The 20,251-nt window shown below is 42.4% G+C and overlaps 1 protein-coding gene across 2 annotated transcripts in view; it reads right to left on the bottom strand.

Annotated features, from left to right (window-relative positions):
• The window catches only part of rpn2 (ribophorin II), a 42,059-nt gene that overhangs the window by 10,502 nt on the left and 11,306 nt on the right, over window positions 1–20,251 (bottom strand). For both annotated transcript variants that reach the window (XM_056244085.1, XM_056244086.1), the window contains exons 7-13: window positions 14,255–14,431; window positions 10,354–10,472; window positions 9,351–9,456; window positions 8,774–8,865; window positions 8,570–8,684; window positions 1,492–1,686; window positions 1,243–1,329 (exon numbers count right to left, since the gene is read on the bottom strand). In XM_056244085.1, the coding sequence (XP_056100060.1) occupies window positions 1,243–1,329; window positions 1,492–1,686; window positions 8,570–8,684; window positions 8,774–8,865; window positions 9,351–9,456; window positions 10,354–10,472; window positions 14,255–14,431 (891 nt within the window). The remainder of the gene's footprint in view (window positions 1–1,242; window positions 1,330–1,491; window positions 1,687–8,569; window positions 8,685–8,773; window positions 8,866–9,350; window positions 9,457–10,353; window positions 10,473–14,254; window positions 14,432–20,251) is intronic.

Genomic DNA, 20,251 nt, shown 5'->3' with positions numbered 1-20,251 from the left:
TCTATGAACTGCAACTGCATACCCTTCTTACTAATGGGTAAAACTGTATAAACACACCAATAAATAATAGGGATGCATCGATGTATCAGCCGATGGTCAGGGCCGATTATATCCTGTCAAATCAAAAGGTTGCGGAAAAACACGTCAGACTGCAACTTTTTGTGTGTGTGAAAAAAAAGGTCTTCTGTTAAATTTAGGGATATCTATGTAACAATAACGCATTAAGCATTAAAACGCATTAAAAATAGCGACGATAAAGCAGGCTCGTTAACCCTATGATTAATGTTTTTACACATATTACAGACACTGTCTTTTCAACAAAGAGGGTTGAAAACTGCATAGTTACAGTGAGTAAACATTGCTTTAAAAAAGGGCAAGTAATCATTAATAAAATTAATAACAAAGAAACGTTACACAACAGAACAAGTGGCAGATTTGCATTTACACTCCAAGACTTAATGCACAGACCTATTTTGACATAATACATTTTTGTCCTTTTGTCCGTATGGTCATCGCAATTTCGGATTTAATCCCACATCTTTACAGTGTGTACTTAGCAGCATGAAGAAAAATGTTCAACTCAAAATGTGAATGTGTTATATATACAGAAGGTGATTGCTCAGTTTATAAATCACTGAAGCTGTCAATCATTTCAGTTCAGAGTGAACTGAGCCCTCTTGTGAGTCCTGTTATAATAAAAACAAAAGCTGTCTATGCTGCATAATAAATCTCTTGTTAATACGTGTTAGTTATAATGAGAGTTTGCAAGCGTGTAGAACAGTGAGCTTGCGCTGACACGTCTGACTGGCCATTGCACTCATCCACTCAACAGACATGTCTGTGATTGGCTACAAATCTCAAAGATTCAAAAATGCATTGTGAAGAGCATCAAAGGATTCTATTTACAAAGCGCGCACAGGTGAGTTTGAAACAGCCACCTATCAAGCAGGTACCAAAATGAATTGGTACAGAAGAAAGGCTGGTATCTTGGCATTTTTTTTCAGTACCGAAGCACTTTTTACAACTTTAATATTAACACTAGACAAACCATTAGACAAACATTGCAAAACTCATGACACGCAGAAATATACAGTGCATTGCAATCATTATAAAAACCAAGCTACATCATGGATATATTACATAATCAAAAAAACGATTCTAAATCATAGACATCCAATATATCGCCAAGCCCTAGAGGCACAACATTTATTGTGATGCTGTGCCGGTCACTGGAGTGCTTACCTGGATTTCCGGTTTGGGTGTGTACAAAGTTTTAGCCTGAATTGCTGAAGGTGCCTCTTCATCCAAAAACTTCAGCACGACATCACCCTTTGAAAAGAATTTAAAGTCATTTCAAAGACTGAATTCATGTCTTTTGTAACAGTTCAACAGCTTAATTTCCAAACATGTCAGAAAAAAAGACATACATAAGAAACCTACAAAAGTTTACTTCAAGATCCCAGCATTCTCCAGTAAAAAGAACTGCCTTACCACATTCCACAAAATGGGGTTGTCCAGCGTAGCATCTCCCACCATCAGGTAAAGAGCGTAGGTGCCAGAGATGGAGTCAAACTCTGTCTTTCTCTCAGCTGTGTCCAGCTCAAACTTATACAAGTTCTTACTGTCAGGTTCAGCCACAAACACAACCTCCTGACCTGTCTTCTGGTTGTGTAACCTCACAAAGGTCTGAGAACAATGACTTGAATCAGTTTAATCAAATATTTTTGAATAGTGAATTTAACCAGGGTTGCCAAATTTGCTTGCCTGGCTGAGTGAGATTTTGATAACACGGACTGAATCAATGACTCCTATTTTGAGGTTACAGATCCAACAATTCATTTTACAAAATACTTCAGCCTAATGTTGTACTAGATGCACTTTTTAAGAAACTGACCTTATTAACTGCCATATACGCCCATTAACTAGCTTGTTAATATTACCAGCCAGTTAGAACTCTTACTGATCATTTTATTAAATATATATATATATTATATATATTTTTGTATGGAGAGACAGAATGTTCTTTAAGAACACATTTAGTCCTCTGAAGAAAGTAACATGTCACTTATTGTTTTTATAGGGACTAAATGTAAAGGACTCTCATTACAGTTACTGTTATAAAATATAATTTCTTGCATACATTTTATGGTGCATGAAAATACTGTACATATTTTAATAAAAATGATTGCGGTCATTTCTCTGTCGAGCTCCATCTGTTTTACACGCATACTAGGGGTGGGAATCACAGGGTACCTCACGATACAATTTTAACATTAAGTAAACTAAACATTTTATACTTTTTAAACTTTTCTTTGTGTGTAAACTGACACATGTAACTGCTTATCGACTTGTTTTATATAAACCTGGTACATTTCTAAATTTACCAAACTCTTATAAACCTGGGAAGATCTCAGTGTTTATCAGCTTCCTTAAAATAAACCTGGGTATAGTGTTGTGTCAAAGGTACCGACTTGGGTATTTTAAAATTTAAAAAATGTGACGATACCAGCATTTCCCCCAAGCATTTTGAGTGCTATTGAGCGGTTTCTTAAACACCTCTGATTGGCCATTATGTTCACGCGCTATTGGCTACAATGATCAACGCTTCCAAAACATGTTGTAAATGGACATCTTTGACGCTCTTCATCAAAGTTTGTCCAGTTATTGAACTTAAACTTGGCTGGGGCAACAAATTATTTTACTCGCACTGCTGGCCGACATCCGATTTAAATCCTATTTTTCTTAGGCTTCTTATGTTCACGTTTCCCTCATTCATGCGTAGAGCGCCACCTCGAGGAGTCATGAAGTAGCGACGCTGGGAGCAGAGAAATCTATTTAGAGCGCCTTATTTTATTCATTAAAATATCGATATTTGGCGCCAGCGTATCGATTATCGTATCACAAAGAACAACAGTATATCGCCCTATCGATATTTTGTCCCAGCCCTAACGCTTACATGCACATTTTGAAAGTTATGCTTATACTTTGTTCAGTTACAGGGTTATGGCAAACTTTCAAAATGGAAATATGCACATAATCAGGGGTGCACATAACTTTTTTGGTCTGGTTCTCAAGGGAACACTTTACACAGCACACTTATCCTCTCTCTCTGCGTGCTTCGGGTGTGTGAGGCTGTGCACCGATAACAGAGCGCGAGTCACGATTTTGTCCTCTACTTTCGAGTTTAAAAAATCGTTTGAAAGTGTAAATTGGCAAGACAAAACACGTCCAAATGATAAAATTTCACTCTATGATGGTTCATTTTAGCAGTTAATCCGCTAATCACATGCGTGCCGAACCATGGGGCTGGTCCATACGGATCCACACTTGCACCCCTAATAATTAACGAACACACTTATCATCATGATTGGTATCTTACCAGAGATGTAGAAAAATCCTAGCCTGGCTCCGCCCTCCTACGCACTTCCGCTCAATTTCATTTTCCTTCAGTACTACGTCTGGGACTGCTGTGTATTCTTAGGTTTCCAGAAATCAATTTTTTGTAGGACCAATCAGCGAACAGAGGGAGTGGCTGAGAACGATGACGTTGATGTAGCGCGTCAGTTTAAGTTGGAGTTCAGTAACGGCAGCGGAGAAAGACGTGAGAAAAGCTATTCGGTCCGTTGTTGCAAAACTGCCGAATATACAGAAGTTAAAGCCGGAGCAAGATCAATGTTTGCTAAGTGTTGTTGGTGGCCATGATGTTGTGGCCCTCCTCCCCACGGGGTTCGGGAAAAGTTTAATTTTCCAGCTCACTCCGCTAGTGGTGAATGAGTTAGCTAAGGCGAACGATAGGGATGCAAAGCCGATAGTTGTTGTCGTCTCCTCTTGTTGCACTAATGGAGGACCAAGTGAGGGAGGCAGAAAGGTTAGGAGTTCGTGCTGGGCAGCTCGGCGTGCACGATGATCACTGTACAGCATTTGCGGCAGATCCGAAACGACCGCAGCGGCGTATTGTTAATGATTACACCCAGCTTCGACAGTTGACTGAATACATCACTGTCCTTAGTGTCAAATATACATTTAGAATTTAGAATTGTTCCTTGAACTCTTAAATTCGATGAACAAAACATGCAGCTCTCGTTGACAGACATCTTATTCTAAACATAATCCTCTGATCATTCGGACCTGTTTTTTTATTGCTTAAAACAATACACAAGTAATAACAGAAAACATAATAAAAAAAAAAAATTAAAAAAAATTAAAAAAAAAATAAAACAGTAGGGGGATAATATAAAATAAACATTAACAAGTTAAGAGAATTACACGACACTGAAAAAAGGAAAATAATTACAAACAGATCATGTTTTTAAGGCTTTTTTTGTTCTCAGACAACTTAACTGAAAAGAGGTATTTTTAAAATTCTTTCACAAATATAAGAAAGAGAGGTTTAGCATTTAGATATTTAGATTTATGAATATGGAATTCGGACTTGTTTCCAGCCGGTTTCGGCGCATGACATACGTCACGACCACACGTTAGCGATTGGCTATGGCAGATCCTGAGTGACTCTGGGCAGATCCAATAGTTTTGAACTTTAACAGAGAACCCGCCTACAAGGAAGTAAACGTTTCTCAATGGAGCGAGGCCAGACTCTCTGTACAAATGAAATGTACGTACGAGAGTCTGGTAGAACCAGGCTAGAAAAATCCTACTCCAGTAAATAAACGTGTCCCCAAAAATGTTGGTACTCAAAAGAGCTTCCCTCCACGTTATCGGCTGCGCACAGTTTATTTTTACCACGCATGGGAAGCAGGTATGTACACACCTGCACAGAATTGTAATATGTTATATACGCTGGGGCAAGCGATTTCCATTAAACGGTAAAGCACTCTGTCAGCATCTGATGCGATAAACAGCTCAAATTCAGTTCTATGAATACAAGTTCCTTTGAGGTTCAAGAGAAATTGGGCTGTGCCCTTTTATTTTGTGTTGTCTTGAGACAGAGCTTGAAAAGCTGGCAACCCTGATTTAACATTACTGGTTTTCTCTGAAAACTTTAACATATTTATGTCATTTCTTACATTTCAAGAAATTATACTTTGCATTTAAAAAAGTGTTTTTAAAGCTGCAGTCCGCAGTTTTTCCTCTTTGTCGGCATCTCTGCTCGAAATCTGCAATTGCAGTTATTCGCGGAATTATCAACTTCGACAATTATGTACTTCGACATGGCACAGCGCGGATGAACACAATGTTTGAGGAGAGTGTGCAGCTGCCAGTCACCGCGCGGTGTGGATACTGTCATTCAGAATCACAGATTATTCTTTTTGGAAATATGACCAACATAATAATTTTTACCGGAAAATGTAATCTGAACAAGTAAGTAACATCCACTTTTGTTCTGGTTCTGACATTGCAGTAAATCGCGCTAATTAAATCTAACAATCGCTTATATCACGTAAAACCGTGAAAATTATACTTTGTTCTCAAATTGTTAATGTTAACAACGTCAGCATTGCGTGACTACATGTAATGTCCTTCCGATATGTATCCTTGTTTTCGCGTGGGCCGGTTGCAGTCTCTTTTTTTCACTCCGAACGAAGTCTTTTGCATTTTACAGCGGGTGAATCTGCAGTTGTCACTGGTGATTGTCGTTTGAACCTTTCTGGATCCGCCATCAAATTGATAAGTTTAATTTAGGGCTGTCAAAATAACGCGTTCATTTCGATTAATTAATCTGAGAAGAAATAACGCGTTAAAAAAAATAACGCAGATTAATCCATTCCGTTTTGACCTTTGCGGAGCCGTTCTAGCCGTAGCCACCATTCGTGTAAAAAGGAGGGAGACAAGAACGCGCTGCTTGGATCATTGTTTGGAACATTTACTTATAACAAACGGAGTTCGTCAACTCTAAAGTACCACATCAATGCAAAGCATCCAGGAGTGTGTGTCTGAGAGAAAGCGCGCTTGTGTGTGTGTGTGTTGTAACTTTTCACGCGCTCTCACGTCACACAAACATTTTCTCACGCACAGAAAAATCGCGCACCAAAGAGAGGACACGGAAACAGACAAGACAGAGCACGTTACTTATGATATTAAAAAAATCTCAGCTCTCAGATTCTGTCAATTTTATTACGAAAATCAAACAATAAATACCGTTTTGGCGCTTGTAAATGTGACATGACAGATCCCGATAGCGGCACGTGAACCGATCATCTCTAGCTAATAGTAAATAAACACGAATGACCAATGTTGAAAGATACAGTAGGGCAGCCTAAAACTTACCGAAATGTATATTCCTCGATCAATCAGTGTTTTTCAACCGCGAAAAGAGGTCAATAAAACAGCTGGAGAACAATTATGTCACATAACATTTAGCCTAAGTTACCTCAGGAAAGCCATTTCATGACCATATAGCACGTTATAGTTGGCTATAAAAAAGAGCTATAGAGAGTAGTTTTCTAAATTTATGTAGCCTACTACTATATTACATATGTATTATATTTTTACTTATATCAAAGTTATCTGTAATAAACACGCATTATATTTAATTTGAGCTATTTTTAACCTTAAATACTACCAGCTGATATGGCTCTCTGTATTTTTACAGCATTGGGTGAGATTTTTTTTTTCTTGAGAAAAATGAATGCCTATCTTGTGTACCTAATATTTATCCAAATGAGTCAATATTGCATCAAATCACAAGAATTAAATTAAATTGAAATCGTGAAATTTGTGTCAAGCAATAATAATAAAAACGTAGCTTACCAGAAATTGTACCATGTAAACATTGTAAGATTGTGTATGCGATTAATTTAGATTAATTAATTACAGAGTATGTAATTAATTAGATTAAAAATTTTAATCGATTGACAGCCCTAGTTTAATTATATCAAGTGCTGTGAGAAAAGGCTATACATCTCCACCTCCAACATCCTCACACGCAATATAGCCTACTAGCCGAGACTCCTTTATGTGTACAGATGTGACGTAATGACGCAAAGACATGCTCGAATCTCCCGCGGAAATCCACCAGTACTACTGGAATTAAAAACATTATTACAAGCTTACCGTTTTGAATCGAGCTAAGGCAAGCAGATAGTTTTGAACACTGGCTGGTTATGTATTTTTTCAAAAATGTATTTTGGATCATTTTTAACCCAAAAAAAGCTACGGACTGCAGCTTTAAAGCTGCAGTAGGGAGTTGAGAAAACGTTGACTTAGCCTGAAAATTTGAACAAGCACAACTTACAGGTCTCACCCCCTTGCTCTCTGCTGCGCTACAGCCCTCCCTCTACAGCTCGTCCTCCACAGCGGAGCCTGTCGTGAACGCGCAGGCTAGTAAACAGGGCCACTGATAACAGCGGATAAAAAGTTATATGGCACATTTACTAATAGGGACTAAACGTCAATAATATGCTTTACATTGACTATGGCCTGCCCATACTTTGACTACAAACTTGGTCCTCAAATCATTATGTATTTTGCAATAGCCTACATGTAACTTTATCGTTGCACTCTTTCTATAAGTTATAAATAGCTAGTAAGATAACGGTAACTAACGTTAGAGTATGTAAGTAATTATTCTAGCGATATATAATGCTAGATAAGGTGTGCTAGTACATTATTTCAGCAACATGACAAGCCAGTGAATTAGCAGGTTTCAATTGTTGCTTAGCAGAGTGCGTGACATTTTATCTACGTTATGCGGCTAGAGTTTTGACACCGAGTCAATGGGCTCTGTGTAATTCTTTCTTTTTCGCTTGTTTATCGTCATCAGTCTTTTTCCTTTTACCTCTTTGTTTTATGAGCAGGTGTCACTCGAGAATTGGCAGTTTAGGTTGTTTCTCCGTCATAAGCACAGCTGCAGGACGCCGGCAATCTTGAGTTTGAACGACGGTACGCGCTCGCGCTGTGCAAGAGAGGGGTGTGATCAGCGCGTACACGGGCGTGATTGACACTTCTAAGACATTCCTCCTGGCTCTGATTGGTTGTTTCTGACCGGGAGCGTGTATTTCTTGCAAATGGCAATAGGACCACTAGGAGGAGCCAGAGGAGCTTGATTTTTACACAGATTATCTGTCTCATATTCTACTGTCAGGACATAATGACAGTTTTAGCAAATACATTTTTTCAAAAGTTACCTACAGCAGCTTTAAGGAATGTTAAGATATTTTGCACTGTGACTATTTTCATGACAAATAAGCATATTTTCCTCCAAATTACTGTAACACATCAGGAGGACATTTTACTTTAAAGTAATTCTAAATAGATTCTAAGTTAAAACAAATACCTTGATACATATTATACAATTTAAACCGTTAATTTCTCAGAATTAGTTGGGAGAATGTGCCTAATTAATCAGAAAAATATTCAAATAGGAATTCAAATAAAACAAATTGGCATAAAATTCTTTGAAATATGAACCATACATATTCTTTTTAAGACTGACCTTGGTATTTATTTGTGCACTCTAAAATTGACATGCAATGGACGAAAATGCTTGTGCCGCAATTATCATAATAATGAAGGCAAAAAAATAGAAAGACTACACAATAGGGCACAATTTATGCTTTATGATGTAAATACAAGCTCAAAAAATAATAATAATTTTGGTTGTAATAATCACCTGGTGAGGGGTGAGTTCCACTCCTGTGGTCTCATCAACCAACTGGAACATCATGACAAAGTTTTGATGGCTGTCCGCCATAAAAGATGCTTTGGCTTTAGTTGAATATTCCACTCTGAAGCACAGAATTTGGCATATATGTTGGCACAGTTTTACAATAAAATTAAAATAAAAGAAATGGAGCTTGATAAATGCTAATCTTGCCTTGTGGTTTTGGGGCCAATGCTCTGGTCCTTGTCCACCACAGACAAATCCATGTTGTTGATTGCAACCCGGGTAGAGACCTTTACTTTGAGCTGAGAAAGTAAATCAAACAAGTTTCAATCTTAGGCTTTAAAATGACTAAGAAATTATAGTAATACATTAAAATCGACATTCGTAAATGCGAATGTGCTGGGAGAAAGGAAAAATACAGCAATTACAGTAATTGTGTCTTTTTTTTTTTTACTTTGTTCAGTAAAAGAGGCCTATGAATTCTGAAAATCTCCACAGCAAATGTGACATGCTCTTGACCTTATAATTGTACACTGAACAGTCAGAGCAATTATTCTTTGCATAGCTACAACGTGAATGAATGCTCGCTTGACCAATTAAACGTGAATGTTGAGTGAATAAGGAAATGAATCACAGTTCATTGCAACAATTAAGTCTTAAACGCTGAGGTCAACTCTTTGACCGAATGTGTTAATTATGAGTACTCATGACAAGACACATAAGCTAAACAGATACAAACAACTCAACTTTGTCCCCGCTAGTACGTGTCAAAGATTCAGTTAAGTACCTCAACATGGTTGGCAACAAATCGGCTGTCACCATCAATGACAACAGAGAACTGATAGTAGCCACTCGCTGGTTGGCTGGCCATGAAATTCAGCTCAAAAACCCCACTGTGAAACAGAGAAAAGACTTTTAAAACATTCAAAATTAAAAAAAAAATAGGCGTCAGGCTAATTATTGCATTACTTATCCACAATTGTGAAATATTTTACAAAAAATTATACTGGTATTTTGTAACCATACTAATACTAAAATATAAAACGAAATATAAGAATAGCAGTCCTTCAACAGTTGTACCAAATCAATGTATTGTTTACTTTTTACCCCCATTGCAAATGTTCTTGTTTTTCAGGTAACTTACTCAGCAAATCTAAAATATGCAAGCACTGTGCACACTATATATTTAAATAGATAGTTTAAAATATAGTATAAACACAAAGACCAACCGTGCTTTCTTGACGCACAAGAACAAACCTCATTGGTTCTTGTAGGTCAAGCACGCACGTCTGAGCTGTCATTGACAATGTTTTATGAGCTCTATGTATGTGCGTTGATCACTGTTTATATGGGAATAAAATCCAAAATTACTTCTGTTCATCATATAAAGGATTGTGTCTCTTCAGAAGAATTTGATTAAACCTCTTGATTCATATCGATTACTTTACAATGCATTGATGTACTTTTCAAAGCTTACCTGCACAGACTTTCAATAAATTGGCAAAAATGATGAGAGAATATTAAAAGTATCTTGATTAAGTTCTGAAGATGAACGAAAGTCTTATTGATTTGGAACGGCATGATGGTGAGTAAATTATGGCAATTTAAGTACACCAATTCTTTAACTTAAGTACGTTCAATGCATATTAGTTTTTGCTGTGGTTTCAAAATTGTATGGCCAATCACTGGTATAGGTATCAATACCAGAAATTTCACTGGTATCAACTACTAACATTTTGGTATTTTGTAACTCTAGAACAAGCAATATCCATGATCTACAATGCACATACTCTCTGAGGGTGAATTGTGCCTGACTCAGGATGGCAGATTTTGAGGACACAGCACTGGCGGACTCCACTAGCACCCTGGCTGAACTGAGCGGCTGGCACAAGACATCCGTCACCTGAAGCTGCATTGACAAACACAGACAGTACAGATTATCTCAGGGCAAAAAAAAAAAGTTACCTGGGAATTGGGAAAAACAAACCTCAGTCTTATCAAGACTTATCACAAGACCAGACAACTGAAAGATGTCCGAGTTTGGTAAATACCCTTTAAAGAGTAAGAGTGTGATGATCACACTTGTAGTTCGATTCTTTTGGCCCAGACCAAAAAAGAAAACTATACATTTACGGCCCTGATATACTGATGTGACGTCATTTCGACCAAAACGACCTTTGTTTAATGTTTGTTTTGGGAGTTCAAAACAGCTTGCCAAAGCGAACTTTCCAGAAAAGTTCTCTACGGCTGGTAAACACCTTTGTACTACCATTGGTCCTCAGAGATACATAATGGGTAGGTGTGTGCTGAGGCTCTACCTTCTTTCATCCCGAAATCTTTTCCAGTTAATTTCTCCACATGAGTCCGTTGAGGTCAGACGGCCGCAAGTAAAAACATGGAGAGCCACTTTATAGTAGAAAATTAAGTTTGACTTCTGATGAAACGAGACACTGACACTGTTTTTCATGTTTAATATAGTAAAGCTGCTTAATTAAGCAATCTATTGTATTAAGTACTATATAAATAAACATGATGTGACTGAGTGCCGAATTGCAGAGCTTGCGCAAACATATCCACGTTGCTATGATCAGATGCTTTTCTTATGCTTTATAAAAAGAATGCTTGCCGTTTTCACAATTTAGTTGTTGATTTTGTTATTGAGAGGAAAGCACAGCACATATTTACCTAAAAGCCACTCTCAGCAATGTGGGTGGCGTCAGATGTTCGCTAACAGTAGTCATCTTCATTTATATAGCGCTTTATTTACAGTATACCGCTGGTCACGTATTTCAAACTTCATTTTAACAGTAAGCGAAAAACTTCACAGAGAGTATATCGGGGCTTTTAATCCTGGTTCGCTTAGCGTTAACAGTGAACCTAAAAAAAAAAAAAAAAAAATGAACAAACTTTTTACTATTACAGCTAACGAGATTAACGAATCGTGAGAAGTTTTTAAAGTATTTAGATCTATTCCCATCACATAAAATGTTGCCGTGAGGAGCATTGAGCAAGCAGATGACAGTCTGTTGATCGCGAGAATGAAGATCTTATCATTGCAACGCAGTTTCTGCACTCTCTCTAATGCTTTCACCAATGCAAACACGATGATGTACATACAGTAAGAGCTTTGTTGTGCAGTGTAACGTGCATCATTGATTTCATAACGAGTTGTCCTGATAAACTCGCGCTGTGTGGAAAGATTGTTCTTTGATCGCATTCTGTATATAATTTGTTCACAATTTAAATAAGATTTTCATCCTACTAAAAGAAACGATGTAAAGTTGATATTTTAGTCACTGGCTTAACTTGATGCATAAACAGTATTGAACGATTTTGAGAGAAAGATTACCTGTCTGAACTTGAACAATTAGGCTAACGCTACACATCGGAAATTGTTGCTTGGTAGCTCGATCGATTTATTTTCAGACGTTCATCGAGGCCAGCTCTGTATTGGCCCAAGTTGAGGAAACAGTCGTCGGTGAAATGTTTGGACCATACACAACTTTGGGAAGTTGTGTCGGCGCATTTCCAGAGAAAATAAAATTAACCCATTGTTTCTTCAGAGGCTTGGATGAAGGAACTAAAAAATACTTTTGTGTTCATTTGTACATCCGAACACTGATCAACTGCCATGCTTCACTCGTTTGCTAGCCATGATATCTCTCGAGGAAAAACTCAAATCACGCTGGTGCGTTCGTACTTCCTAGCTCATTTCATGGGCGAGCCAAATTCCCTGGGCGGGCAAAGCAGAGAAAAGGGAGGTTACCTGTCCTCCGTATGACGTCATACAGAGGAGATTCAAGATCAGCTCGTCTGAGCTTTCATTTTCTCAAAGGCAGAGAAAGCTCAGTTTACACACAGATTTAAATTTCTAGCCACTGGGGGACCATATACAGGCTAGGGGAACTCATATTAATGTTAAAAAACCTCAAAAAATGAAAATTTCATGTCAGGGGACCTTTGATGCCTCATTCTATTTCTGATGTACTCCAAGTGTTCACATGGCTTCTGACACAAAGGACAAATGGATTTGGAACGTCTTTCTGTGAGATTAAAAAATTGTTTTACTTACCAACCGAGGTTGGCAATGCCATCTTTAAATAAAATATATATTTTTTTAAAAGCAGATAATTCACAAAACAATCCGTTGTAAAATGTGCAGAACAAATGAAAACTATCTTTCAGTCGCTGAGGCACGTCATTAATTTCAACTTCAGCCTGGCATTTGTAATGCTTGGATCTTTAGAAAGGCTATTTGACGATCTTATCCAACAACAGTATCACTCTTGTGATTGATGGAGAGACATGAGCTGTTCAAAACACACCTTCTTGATATATTTATGGCAATGACACTGTGACGGTGTAATCATGAAATGAATATATCACTCGTTACAGAACTACATATTACACCATATTAACATAAAGTAAATTCTTTATTTGAGCCTTGTTGTATAGCTCTTTTGGGGGGTTTTTCTCCTTCAAAAGCCCCTTTCTAAAGCACAGACAAAACAAAACTATTCTCATAGGCTCATAATTCCCAAAGCTTAGAGCAGGGTGTTCACAAAATTATAGTGAATACATAATCATCTTGAGCGATCAACAAAGCATTTCATCAACCACTGCGGTAAATGCATTTAACAAAATTTCACCCGTAAAGGTCCACAAAAATAAAAATAATAAAGTGGTTAGTTCAACTCACATCACAAAATAAATAGTTCAATTCGTTAACCATAGTTCATGAATGACCGCGGGAAGTTAACGTTAGCAGTCATTAGTTGAGGAAAGTGCGTGTATGTGTGTGTGTTCTCCATTTGTAGCGTCTTTTTTGTTGAGGGCGGGTTGAGGGCGAGTGAATAGTTTACTGTTCCAGCAGTCTTACCTGGAGTCAGATGCTCAATATCTTGGATGTGTGTCTCAGTCTACGACGAAAAGTAGCAAGTTAACTCACAGGCGCTGCCACGATCAGCTCTCGCTCAGCCAAGGCAATTCTGAAAACGAGCATCTTCCAGGAATAGCAACAATGACAATCCAGATCCTCTTTCACAGTGCAGCCAGCGAAATACTTAAACACAGCAATCTTCAATCGAGTCTGTCCTTTTCGGCGGCATTAAAATGGAAACTCATAACAAATGCTTTACTCAGCTTACGCACAGCCAAAACACAGCTGATGGAGTGTCCTTCAGGAATCGCGACAACGGTAATCCCAACACTCTTCCACAGTGCAGCCAGCGAAATACTTAGAGACACGAGATTAACTCAGGCTTTTTAAAACTCCAGGCAGCTCGAATACGTCCAGTTCACAGTCACTCTGTGTTTTTTTAAACTTCCCCGCTTTAACCCTGCACACCTGTTGCTTAATTAAGCTACGTCCTTCCGCAGTAACCTCTTGATAACCACATTGCATTCTGGGCAGTGTAGTTCGTTCCTTATTTTCGTCATGCATGTTAAAGTGCATGTGGTGGAAAATTGTAACATCACAATTGTCACAATTTCAAATCCAGACATTTGAGAAAGGTAGAAAAGAACAATTCATATTTTAAACTGGGAAGTTAGTTTTGAGCTCTGAAACTTGCAGTATGTTTTTATTGCTGAGTAACATCTTATGTGTAAATATCAAGTACATTTTGATTCTTCATTTCATGACTCCTTTCATAGATATTTACAGAGTACACACTTAAAATTGAGGCCTACCTGGAGGAAGGGCTGGCTGTGGGATACGGCAGCAGGGCCCTGGGCACTGACAATAACAGGCACATGGAAGTGATTGTTGGAAAGAGCTGCAGCCGCACTGGCCACACTGAATGCCTCTGAGAGAGAGTCCCAAGACTTCTTACTGAAGATGGAATTCACCAGCTGGATTACCTGATCCTGTGATGGACAAGTGTGTTTTTACTCCAATTTGTTGTTAAAATATAAACATTTAAACAATAGTAAACTGTAATAACTTGTTCAAAAAATTAAGACATCACTAAAAGGGTAAGTAAAAATATAATGAATATGTAATATAGTGCATATTTATCAAAATGCTCCTCTCTAGAGTTATTTTTTTCTAGCTTACTAATGGTTTTATGGGTAATTGACTAGCTTTCAATATACAAGTATACAAGCTGTTAAAATTGTTGATGTTTTTCCCATGATTCATTTCAGTACAAGTAGTACTGTTTATTTTAACATACCTTCTGATGTTAATTAATGTTTATTACATGCTGTAACTAGTAGTAAGGAGGAAGTGATGATCAGTTCATGTGTGCTTGATTCGTGTTGCCACTTGAACTGAGGGGCTACAGCGATCTGTCATGCCATATTAAAGAGCGCCAAAACAACATTTATTGTTTGAATTTCATAACAAAACTGACAGGATTTGAAAGTTGAGACTTTGTTTCATATTAAAAGTAACAAAGCTTATTGCAATTATTGGATGCCAGGAGCACTACAAATGTTTTGTAAACAAATTAACTGAAAACAACTAAAAGATTGATCTTGAGATTTTAGAATGCAATTAATAGTTAATCCAGCACTAGTGTCACACTGGCATGTTTACCTGTTGTAGTTTATATTCGTTGTGTGCATGAAATAGACGCAGACACAGTCAACACACACCATTAGAATAGCACTAATTAAACGTCAGTGTTTCAGTCAATGATTTCGGCCCACTAAAACAATTCCGGCTGTCCAAAATTGCTGTTTTGGACAAAATTTTGGTGCATCACTGATATCGAGCTCACTCCATCTCTACTAGGAAAATGTTCTACATACACTACCAGTCAAAAGTTTTGGATCAGTAGCTTTTATGTTTTCAAAAAGAAGTCTCTTCTGCTCACCAAGGCTGCATTTAAAACAAAACAAAAAACTAATATTGTTAAATATTGACTATTTAAAATAACTGTTCTCTTACGAGAGTATCTCTCGTACTGCGTAATAGCTTACGCTAGGGGAAAAACTCGAAACAGCTCGCGCGCCTATTGGTTGCTCTGCAGCAAATGCAGCAGCCTATCGAGAGAGACTCTGCGTGACGTAATGACCAATGGGGGCAATTCGCGCCCATATCGTCACGTCCTGCCAGAAGGGGCGTGGTCTCACCCTATAAATATGCTCGTTAGGCTGATACAAGCTGATTTTTACCTCTTCAGCGAAGCACACGCATCGCTGGATCCGGAGTGAGAAGCCGCGCCGTCGAAGCAAGCCTTTCAGCGGGACGAGCTCTGGAGTCGCTGGCCTCGCCGCCTTCAACTGCCGTACCTGCTGCGCTTTCCGGCGTTCTATATCCTTTTCATACTCTGTGTGTATTTACTCTGTTGAGAGTGTTTGCTCGCTTACTTGACGCGACTCACACTTCTCTCACAAAAAGAGCTGCGTCTTTTTAAAGATGCCTTCCTGTGGCTCGTGCCGCGCCCCGCTCAGCGATGGAGACCGGCACGTCATCTGTGTTTCCTGCCTGGGTGAGGATCACGCGGCTCTCGCGCTCGCTGACGGCGGATGCCCTCATTGCGAGCTTTTGCCCATGGTGACTCTGAGGACTCGCCTGGCATCATTCTCCGAGCCTTCACCGCAGCCCGCCGTGGTGCCGCGCCGCAAGAAGCGCCGCGCCCAGCGCGCTCCCGAGCTTTCTCCAGCCCGCCAAAGCTCGCCGGTTCGCCCGCCAGCTTCGCCGGTTTCGCTCGAGTCGCTCACTGACGGACAACGGCCGCCGCCTGCCGCCGCGTCCATCCACGAGTTTGACGAACCCACCGAGGCGTGTTCTCTTCTGGCATCCGATAGTGAGGATTGGGCGAGCTCCGTGGATCTCCCCTCCGCTAGCGTTTCCCGCCAGCCCACTGGTAAGAGAGCCGGCATTGAGACTGAGCTGATGCGTCTGCTCTCTCAGGCCGTGGAAAGCATCGGCCTCGATTGGGAGGCGCCCGTGCAGCCGCCGCGCAACAGAATGGACGGACGCTTTCTCGGAAATGACGAGGCTCCGACAAAATCGCGGCCCGCGCCCTTCCTCCCGGAACTTCACGAGGAAGTGACTAAATCGTGGAACGCCCCCTTCTCCGCCAGGCTGCGTACCTCTGCCTCTGCTGCTTTCTCCTCGGTGGATGGCGCGAAGGACAGAGGATACCTTTCTGTTCCTCCTGTGAAACCAGCTGTAGCGTCTCATCTCTGCCCGCCCTCCGCTGGACGGCGCGCTCACACGACGCTACCCTCTAAAGCCTGCCGAGTGACGTCAACCATGCACGGTCGCGCTTACACCGCCGCCGGGCAAGCAGTTTCAGCGCTGCACACTATGGCTATCCTGCAGATCTACCAAGCCGACCTTCTCCTTAAATTGGACGAGGAAGGACCCGGAGCGATCCCTGTGGCGGACCTGAGAAGCGCTACAGACCTCGCTCTTCGCGCTACTAAAGCCGCTGCACAGGCCATAGGACGGAACATGGCCTCTCTCACCGTGGCCGAGAGACATTTATGGCTGACGCTGTCCGAGATGACGGAAGCCGAGCGCTCTGTGTTCCTCGACGCGCCCATTTCACAAGCGGGCCTTTTCGGATCTGCCGTCAAAGATTTCGCGGACAGATTCATGGAGGTGCAAAAGACTTCACAGGCTATGAAGCACTTCCTTCCGAAGCGCTCGAGCTCCGCTGCAGGCCGCTCAAAACAGCCGTCTGCTCGCAGTTCTCAGCCGCAGCCTGCACCGCCCGCCGCCGCCGCTTCACAGCGCCGCCACGCCCGAGACCAAAGACCGCGCTCTCGCTCTGCTGGACGCCGCCCCCCTCAGCGCGGGCCCCGGCCGAGGATTGAGATCAAGCCCGAGGCCTCAAAATCTTCCTAGCCATTCTAGGAAAGCGACGGTGTTCAGATCCCGCTGCGGCCGGATTTCCACCAAAACTTCTCGCTCGGTCAGTTCCAAACATCGCGACTGTCCCAGTGTATTTCGCAGTGAGCCAGCCGGTGTCTCAGCCCGTTTGCCTGCGCACAAAAGCCGTTTTTACGGCTACCCAGATAAATCCACGGCCGATGGTGTTATAAGTGTTGTAAGAATGCCCACCCAGTGCCCATTCACACACACAGACACAGCCCGCCACGGTGCAGGGCTAGCACAAATAAAATCGACTCCGGTCGATTGTGCAAACAATGTAGTAAACGCGCCCATGTCACCATGCCCGCTCACACTACATGCTGCGTGTCCCTTGGTTTCTGTAAAAACGAAACCAACACACATTCAGTCGGCCATGAACGACAGTGTTTTCAGTGTAATAAATGTGCCCGCAGCCCCGCGCCCACATTTTGTCACAGACACGCCGATTCCTACGGGATCTCCCCCGCTCGCTTTTTCTGCACAATCTGCCATAAAAAAGCTGAGCGCGGTCAGGCCGCCCGCTGTGATCAGCGCGCCCCCCGCCTCGAACGCTGTAAACACGGTGTTGTGTTCCCAGTATGCCCGGGCTCTCGAGCTGCCGTTTTGCCGCGACCAGAGCCCGGATTTCATTCTGCCCCTAGCTATTCATGCAGATGCGTGGTCAAAGCTTCCCGGGGTATCAGAATGGGTGCTGAACACTATAAAGAGAGGCTATTCGCTACAATTCGCTCGACGCCCGCGCCGTTATACGGCGCGCGTTGAAACTACGGTGAAAAACGAAGTGTCTCATCTACTTCGTGCCGAGATAGCGAAACTACTGAGCAAAGGGGCTATAGAACCTTTATCTCAGGCTCAGAGCGAAGGGGGCCTATACAGCAGATATTTTCTGGTTCCGAAAAAGGATGGGGGTCTCAGACCATTTTAGATCTACAACAGCTGAACAGAGTGCTTGTCAAACGCCAGTTCAGAATGCTTACGACCAGGAAAATCCTCGCGCAAGTGCGCCACGGGGACTGGTTTATGTCGATAGATCTGAAAGACGCCTATTTCCAAATACAAATAGCGTCCCATCACAGGCGATTTTTGAGATTCGCCTTCGAGGGCCAGGCATATCAATACACAGTCCTGCCGTTCGGCCTGTCCCTAGCACCTCGTACATTTACGAAGTGCATGGACGAGGCGCTCGCACCCCTGAGACTTCAGGGCATGCGAGTCCTGAACTACTTGGACGATTGGCTGATTCTAGCTCGATCACGATCGGAGCTCATAGAACACAGGGCCGCATTACTCGAGCACCTCGAGGAGCTGGGCCTCACAGTCAATTGGACGAAGAGCTCACTGTCTCCCAGTCAGAAAATTTCCTTTCTGGGAACCGTGTTGGACTCGCTGTCCATGACAGCACGCCTGTCACCAGAGCGCGTGCTAAATATTCAGCGCGGCGTGAAATCCTTCCGCCACGGCGCGATAGTTCCGCTCAAAAGGTTTCAGAAAATGCTGGGGCTGATGGCCTCAGCAGCCTCTGTACTCCAGTTGGGCTTGCTCCGCATGCGCCCACTGCAGATGTGGCTGAAAGCGCGGGTTCCACCCAGGGCATGGACAGCGGGTCTGTTTCGCCTCAGGGTCGACCTTCAGTGTGTTTCAGCTCTGGAACCTTGGAAAATAACCGACTGGTATCAGTCAGGTGTGAGTCTGGGGACCGCTTCGAGTGTGAAGGTGGTGTCTACGGACGCCTCCACCTCGGGGTGGGGAGCGCTGCTCGAGGGCAGACCGCTAGCTGGCCTGTGGTCAGAACGGGAAAAGCTCCTTCACATAAACTGCTTGGAGATGATAGCAGTCGACAAAGCGCTACGGCGTTTTTGTCCCCAGGTAACAGGCCACCAGGTCGGACAACATGTCAGTGGTGGCATACATAAATCGCCAGGGCGGCGTCAGGTCACGAAACCTTCACAGGCTGACGGAACGCCTTCTGGTCTGGGCTCAGCACAACCTGCTCTCACTGAGAGCGGCGCACGTGCCTGGTCACCTGAATGTGGGACCAGACAGACTGTCCAGAAACAATGTTCCAGCAGGGGAATGGTCGCTGCACCCGCAGACGGTCCAGCTGCTGTGGAAAACGTTCGGCAGAGCACAGGTGGACCTATTCGCGTCCCACGAAAACGCTCATTGCCCGGAGTTTTTCTCGAAAAGCAAGGACGCGCTGGCTCATGTTTGGCCCCGCTGCCCCCTATATGCTTTTCCTCCTGTCTCGCTCCTGCCTCAGGTGTTGGAACGAATCAGGGAGAACGGATGCCCAGTGCTGCTCGTAGCTCCGCTCTGGACAAACCAGACGTGGTTCCCTGCCCTGATGCAGCTGACCAGCACTGCCCCATGGCCTGTACCATTGAGGAGAGACCTCCTCTCTCAGGCGGAGGGCTCGATTTGGCACCCTTGCCCGGGGTTGTGGTCCCTGCACGCATGGGCCATCAACGGGTACCCGCTAGCCTCCCAGAAGGAGTGTTAAACACGGGTTAGGGTTAGTCGCTGGGGAAAAACGACTTAGTCGTGCGTTTCCTTAGGGGAGCTCGGAGGCTGAACCCTCCCAGGCCCCCTTCAGTCCCGACGTGGGACCTTTCCACGGTCCTGGAGGCCATGAAAGGCGCCCCGTTCGAGCCAATCCAGCTGGTGGACATGAAACACCTGTCGTTCAAAACAGTGTTTCTCATGGCTCTCGCTTCAGTGAAGCGCATAGGGGACTTACAGGCGCTTTCAGTAAGCGCGTCGTGTATGGAGTTTGGGCCTAATGACTCGAAGGTCATTCTCAAACCAAAGCACGGGCATGTCTCGAAATCCCTCAATACACCGTTCAGGGCCCAGGT

The sequence above is a fragment of the Rhinichthys klamathensis genome, unplaced genomic scaffold, assembly GCF_029890125.1.
Source record: "Rhinichthys klamathensis goyatoka isolate OS25496 unplaced genomic scaffold, OSU_Roscu_1.1 h1tg000907l_1, whole genome shotgun sequence".
Taxonomy (NCBI): Eukaryota; Metazoa; Chordata; class Actinopteri; order Cypriniformes; family Leuciscidae; genus Rhinichthys; species Rhinichthys klamathensis.
This window is presented reverse-complemented; position numbering and strand designations above follow the sequence as displayed.